This window comes from Gadus morhua, chromosome 18 (assembly GCF_902167405.1).
Source record: "Gadus morhua chromosome 18, gadMor3.0, whole genome shotgun sequence".
In the NCBI taxonomy this organism is placed as follows: domain Eukaryota; kingdom Metazoa; phylum Chordata; class Actinopteri; order Gadiformes; family Gadidae; genus Gadus; species Gadus morhua.
In genome coordinates, this window is record NC_044065.1 from 19,687,437 (window position 1) to 19,694,169 (window position 6,733).

The 6,733-nt window shown below is 46.2% G+C and overlaps 1 protein-coding gene across 1 annotated transcript in view; it reads left to right on the forward strand.

Annotated features, from left to right (window-relative positions):
• The window catches only part of LOC115530612 (alpha-1,6-mannosylglycoprotein 6-beta-N-acetylglucosaminyltransferase B-like), a 21,566-nt gene extending 15,693 nt beyond the window's left edge, over positions 1–5,873 (forward strand). The window contains exons 14-18 of the mRNA XM_030339269.1: positions 2,352–2,489; positions 2,739–2,855; positions 3,259–3,333; positions 3,720–3,880; positions 4,537–5,873. Of these exons, the coding sequence (XP_030195129.1) occupies positions 2,352–2,489; positions 2,739–2,855; positions 3,259–3,333; positions 3,720–3,880; positions 4,537–4,735 (690 nt within the window). The 3' untranslated portion in view covers positions 4,736–5,873. The remainder of the gene's footprint in view (positions 1–2,351; positions 2,490–2,738; positions 2,856–3,258; positions 3,334–3,719; positions 3,881–4,536) is intronic.
• The last annotated feature ends 860 nt before the right edge of the window (positions 5,874–6,733 follow it).

A 6,733-nucleotide genomic window follows, 5' to 3' on the forward strand; every position in this document is an offset into this window, starting at 1 on the left:
TACTCAAACCTTGTGACCCAGAGCAAGCTTCTGTTTGTTGTTATCCTGCGGTAGCTACTGGAGCTAGCTAACTAGCAAATGACTCGCTCTCGCGCATCTGTGTTCGCTCGTGCATGATTGCGCGTCCATGTACTTGGAATGGGTGGAGTCAGAGTCAGCGTTGAAGGAGAGGGGGTAGGACCATTTGAGTTGTGTATTTTCAAAATCTGCTGGCATTTTGCAAATCCCATACCCAACCTTTAAAGCATTTGACACAGTAGACCACCTGATTTTATTATCCAAACTTCACTCTTTTAACCTATCACCCTCATTTCCTCTTATTTAACAGACAGATCATCAAGTTGTCAAAATTGACTATGCAACATCTCAGCCCTTAAGGTGTGACATGGGTGTTCCACAAGGAAGTATCCATGGGCCTTTGCCTTTTCTTTTATACATTAATGATCTCCCACAAGTGTGTTACTACTCTAAATGCCTAATGTATGCTGATGACACTGTGCTCTTTCTGTCCGACTCTAACCCTGATACCATAAACTCCAAACTGTCATCTGATTTTCAATCTTTGCATAAGTGGTTAAATGACAATCACTTAACCATTAATGTTACAAAAACTGAATGCATGTATTTCCACTCATCCAGAAAGCATCAGTCCCATCATCCCCATTTACCAGTCCCATCATCTTTTCAAATCAAAATCTTGTCATGGCCAAAGCATGGTATCTGGGTGTGTTACTTGACTCACACCTCACTTATCGCGAACACACCTCAAAGTTAACTAAAAAGTTAAATCAGAAACTCTATCTATATAAAAAGATTAGACCTTACCTATCCTCTACTGTTTCCAAAACCTACCTGCATGCGATTGTATATTGTAACCATTTCCTACTGTTTACCAATATGGTCTCTCACCACCAGGGAAGTTACTGAACCCATCGCACGGCTCTACAACTGAGCTTTAAAGATCCACAGCAATCTTCCAAAACGGACACACCACTGCACTGCACTCACTCAATCACACGCTCTGTCCTTTCAAAATGTTATTTACAGTCTTGCTATCACATTTTATATTCAACTCCAACACAGCACTTCACAAACACTCATCTCCCTCTTGCCAACACATAACATGCCCCAAGTGCGAGTCGCTAGATCTGTCTCCATGGCCCTCCACCCAGTGCCCGCATACAATAACGGCTATGGGCAGAGGTCCTTCACCCATACTTTCACCAAAGTCTGGAATGGCATTCCCCATCACATTAGAGCATTACAATCCATCACACAGTTCAAAAAAGCTTATAAACTGTTACTCCTCACCACATACACTTGCAAACACTGACCTATATAGATCAATGTCTGTGCTCAGTCTGCTGTCTATATGATTGTCCTACTGATGTCTGATGTGCTATTTCCCTGTTATGTGTTGTATGTAAATGTGACGTGTGATGTGCCTTGTCCCTGTTACATGTTATATGTGTTGCAGAACAGGAACCTGCTGGAAATCAGCTATTTTACTGAGACAGGCCCGTTTTAAATTGTAACTTTGTTACTTTTAGTACTTTCCTGTATGATAAATATAAAATAAATAAACACACACACACACACACACACACACACACACACACACACACACACACACACACACACACACACACACACACACACACACACACACACACACACACACACACACACCACACACACACACACACACACATACACACACACACACTAAGATACTATACAGGTTGTTTGCTGATGACATTAACCCATACCCAATTCCATCTGATATACATACACTGTATATAAGTTAAGAGGTGTTTATTGGAGGTTGATTGTGGGTTCAATCCTAATGGTTTGATGATATTATGCTATCTGGCAAGGTTTATAAGGTTTACATAATTTTTGTTTACCATACAACCCATCCTCAGCATAGCGACTTGGACGTTTTTTTTACGAGAAACCTTAAAGCGCAAACTTCCTCGGTGAAAACTTGACTAGAATGCTTGTTCCCAATTTGTGAACCCAGCCACACATGAAAGACTTCTGTGACTCCAGGCTTTTGAATGCTTTCATCTGATCTCTGGTGTAGTCCAAGGTCCGCAGTACACGGTCATTTACCGTCGACTGACTCACTACTGCTTGACCTTCTCCGTTTCACTTCCTGCCCTCCATCTGAAGCCGGCACCACATGGGTCACGTGACTGCATAGCGTGTAAGACTGCATGAGCCCAGACAGGAAATAAGATGGAACAGGACAGTGAGAAGAATACAAATGCATACAGTATTTCTTTCCTCCTTTAAATATGAATACAACAAGAAGTGCCTAGTAAAGGTTCTACCTGTGCTTCCTCCAGGTGTTTGTGGGCCTGGGCTTCCCCTACGAGGGCCCGGCCCCGATAGAGGCCCTGGCTCTGGGCTGTGTGTTCCTTCAGCCCAGCCTGACGCCCCCCAACTCCAGCTCCTTCTACCGGGGCAAGCCCACCACCAGGGAGGTAACTATGGGGGGGGGGGGGGGGGGGGTGTCATTATGGGATGTTGTTCATCTGCTATCGTTACTATCTCTTGTTGAATCAAACTTGTGGAATTTGTCAAGTCATATTTGTTTGCTAACGTTTGACTGTTATAAAACAGCAGGGTAGGAGCAGTCTTTACAGTAAATCTAAAACTCTTTCTCTGCCTCTGTCTCTCCTGCTCTCTCTCCTTCCATCGCTCTGTCTCCCTCTCTCCACCCTCTCCCCCAGGTGTCCTCCCAGCACCCTTATGCTGAACACTTTGTGGGGAAGCCATACGTTTGGACAGTGGATGCCAGTAACCTGACTGCCGTACGGCAATCCATCAGGGACATTAAGCTCACACAGGTACATCGCAACACACATACACACCAGACGCACGTCACACAAACCCACAATAATGCTTATGCGTGTGTCTGTACTGTGTGTGTGTTTGTGTGTGGGGGTCTGCATTTGTGTGTGTGTGTGTGTTTCTGTACCGTTTGGGGGTCTGTACTGTGTGTGTGTGTGTGTGTTTCTGCACCGTTTGTGGGTATGTACTGTGTGTATGTGTGTGTGTGTGTGTGTGTGTGTGTGTGTGTGTTTGTGTGTGTGTGTGTGTGTGTGTGTGTGTGTGCGTGTGTGTGTGTCCACATCTGTGTGTGTGTGTGTGTGTGTGCTTCTGTACCATTTGTGTGTCTGTACTGATTGTATTTATTTGTGTGTTTGTGTGTCTGTGTGTGTGTGTGTGTGTGTGTGTGTGATGGTTCAGGTGAAGCCCTTCACCCCCAGAGAGTTCACCTGTGCTGGGATGCTAGAGAGGCTGCAGGCCTACATCACCCACCAGGTGAGTCAGGACCAGTACAACCAGTGGAACACTCACGACACTCAACACCTCAAGAGGCCGCCCGTCTCCAGGCTGCACCACCTCATAACGCGTTGAACTCTGTCAATCGTCTCGGCTCTACAGTCTCCTCCCTATTCTCCTCCTATTGTGTAGAGATCTTTCCTTTTGTTGTAGTTCTTGGTATATTCATGTAATTGCATTTTAATCTCTTTTATTGTTTTACTGTTATGCTTATCTTATATATAAACATGTTGTTAAACTATATATATTGGCTTATATTCCACAGTTTTCACATTTTATCATGCATAATAGCAAGATGTACAGGATCACTACAGGTTAAACAGCTTCCCAAATGCTTAATGAGCTGCCTCTTCCCCTCCCACCAGGACTTCTGCACCCCGTCCTCCCCTACCTGGCCACCGGAGGGCGCCCTGCGGACCCACCTGGGCCCGCTCAGCCTCTCCTGTGTGAGTGTGTGTCGACGGTCTGGTCTAGTGTGTGAGCCTGCACTGTTTCACCACCTCAACAACCCCAAGACCTTCAGCAGGTGACCCCCCCCCCCCCCACACACAGACACACACACACACACACACACACACACACACACACACACACACACACACACACACACACACACACACACACACAAACGCACACGCACACGCACACACACGCACACATGGCCTGGTGCTCCATGCTGCCATGTAGGAGATCTCTCCTGTGTGAGGCTGCTGAAACCAGTCATCATCCACACACACGTATACATTTGTTTTCATATTGAAGTGGTCTTCCGTGTTCCCCTGCTAACCCTATTTCGTCACTATTTCATAGAAAGTACAACTGGGCAAAAATACAGAGTTCAGTTATAGCTACACATGTACTTCAAAGTGACTGTTGCTAAGGGATGACTTCTAACCTCACGGCTGGTTGCTAGGGGTTGACTTCTAACCTCTGGACTGGTTTCTAGGGGTTGACTTCTAACCTCTGGACTGGTTGCTAGGGGTTGACTTCTCACCTCTGGACTGGTTGCTAGGGGATGACTTCTAACCTCTGGGCTGGTTGCTAGGGTTGAGTAGTCACCTCTAGATGACTTCTAACATTTGGAGTTTATTATTCATTGTATTGCTATTTTATCTCACTCACAACTCATGAATTCTGCCTCTCAGTGCTAATCAATCACATTCCTTCCGGCCCTTTCTCTAGGCTGGGGCTGAGCTGCTCTGCGAGGGAACAGGAAGTGAACCACCTGTTTCCTGCTTACAGCCCGTGGGGGCGGCGCTGCGGTCTGCAGGCCGAGCCCCTGCTGTTCAGCTGTGCCGGGTCAGACCCCCAGCTCCGCAGACTGTGTCCCTGCAGGACTCACCTGCCCGGACAGGTGGCGCTGTCTCCCCACGGCCTCTAGGGGGCGGTGTGAGCACAGAGAACACCAAAGAGAGCAGCAGGGTGATCAGGGTGGATTGCGGGTGTATTCAGGACATGTTTTCCTGTTTAGTCCCAGTTTACTGTAAACTTTTTGTTTTGGATGGAATACTTGCATGTAGGAGCGGAAATCTAAATATGTGTATATCGGGATGTCTACACATGGACTGCTTTAATCTGTTTTATATTTAGAACAATAAGTGTTGGATATATATGTGAGTGTGCTGGGTGGAGTTTAGGCCACTGATCTGGGTTTGTTATATGGCTTTAATAGAACACTGCTCAGGAAACGGCTATAATATAATGCTTGAAGCACTTACCACACAAATGCATGGCCATGCTTATGCATTATCACAACAGGAGTCTTAACTGAGGAGCAAAGAAAAGCTACACTGCAGCTATTATGCCTGCTTTAAACACTTAATAGTTAAATTCCTGATCCCAACATTCATACTTGCTTTATGGGCAAAGTCCAACATACTCCGAGGCACTTCCTACGCACGGTACATGGTACACCCATGTGTCCTCAGCAGGCAGCTTCTATAGCTCACTACACACACACACACACACACACACACACACACACACACACACACACACACACACACACACACACACACACACACACACACACACACACACACACACACCCCTTGTAAGACATCTGAGTTGCGAGTATTGAAGATGTTATCATAATGGATCATCAGCAGGACGTTTATGCGTGCATGTGTGTGATGGGGTATGAGGTGCTACACGACAGGCTGATAATAATCAGGCTTTAAAGTGATGGGGTGCTGGCTGTACGCAGCCCGGCTGTTCAACTTCGAACACGCCCGTCAATTTACTCAAACTTGCTTCAACCTCAACAAAACAAGACGAGGAGAATGACTTCCTCTGCCCCTATTGGCTGCGTGGACTAAACACCTCTTTGGGATTGGCTACAGCTCATGCCAACCACAACCTTACTGGCCGTACAGCAGTTTGACGTCAACTGTCGCCCATGGAATGTGAGTAGGTTCTGAAGCTTGGCCTTGTCAAATGTGAGGCTGTTTCTGATTGGCTGTGCCTTATGAAGACGATTTGAGGAGCGGCTGTTTGGAGAGAACATAAATAAAAGTGTGTTATTGTTGGAAACTAATGAGTCATGGTGTTTTTTGGATGAGTCACACTGAGTCACGGCCATTTTTAATCTGTTCCATGTGTTGAGTGGTCTTCAGACTCAACACACAGACCATCAAGGTTTAAACGTGTGGACTGAACCGACAACTCATGGATTTTATGGCATGGCCACGGGATGGTTCCCAAACTATGGGACCACACTAGCTAATGTCCAGGGTCTAGTAGGGTCTACTAGAGACCAGGACCTGTAGGGTATAGAAGGGTCTAGTAGGGTCTAGAAGAGTTTAGTAGGGTCTAGGAGGGATCATGGTAAGTAGGATCCAGAAGGGTCTAGAAGGGTCTTGGAGAGTGCAAGCAGAGTGCACATGTAGGAGAGTGCATGTTCAGCAGGGTGCGCATGAACGACACTGGTTAAGGAGAGTGCATGTGAGGGAGATTGCCCGTGATGGACAGCGTGCGTTTTGGATAGTGCAATAAGGAGTGTGTATGTCGGGGAGAGTGCATATTAAGGAGAGTGTACATTAAGGTGAATGCATGTGAGGCAGAGTGCACGTTAAGGAGAGTGCATGTTAAGGAGAGTGTACATTAAGGCAAATGCATGTGTAGGGAGAGTGCCTAAAAGGGGAGTGCATGTGAGGGAGAGTGCACGTTAGAGAGAGTGCATGTGAGGGAGAGTGCGGGTTTGGGTGAGGCAGAGTGTGCAGCAGCAGGTCAGGGACACTGGTTAGGAGGAATTTTTGCAAAATAATCTGAATGGAAAAAAATCCAGAGTGCAGTTTGGTGGAAACAGGAAATGAAAACCCATTCATATCACGCATCTCTTGAGCATGCAGAACAACAATTTAGATTGGTACTTATTATA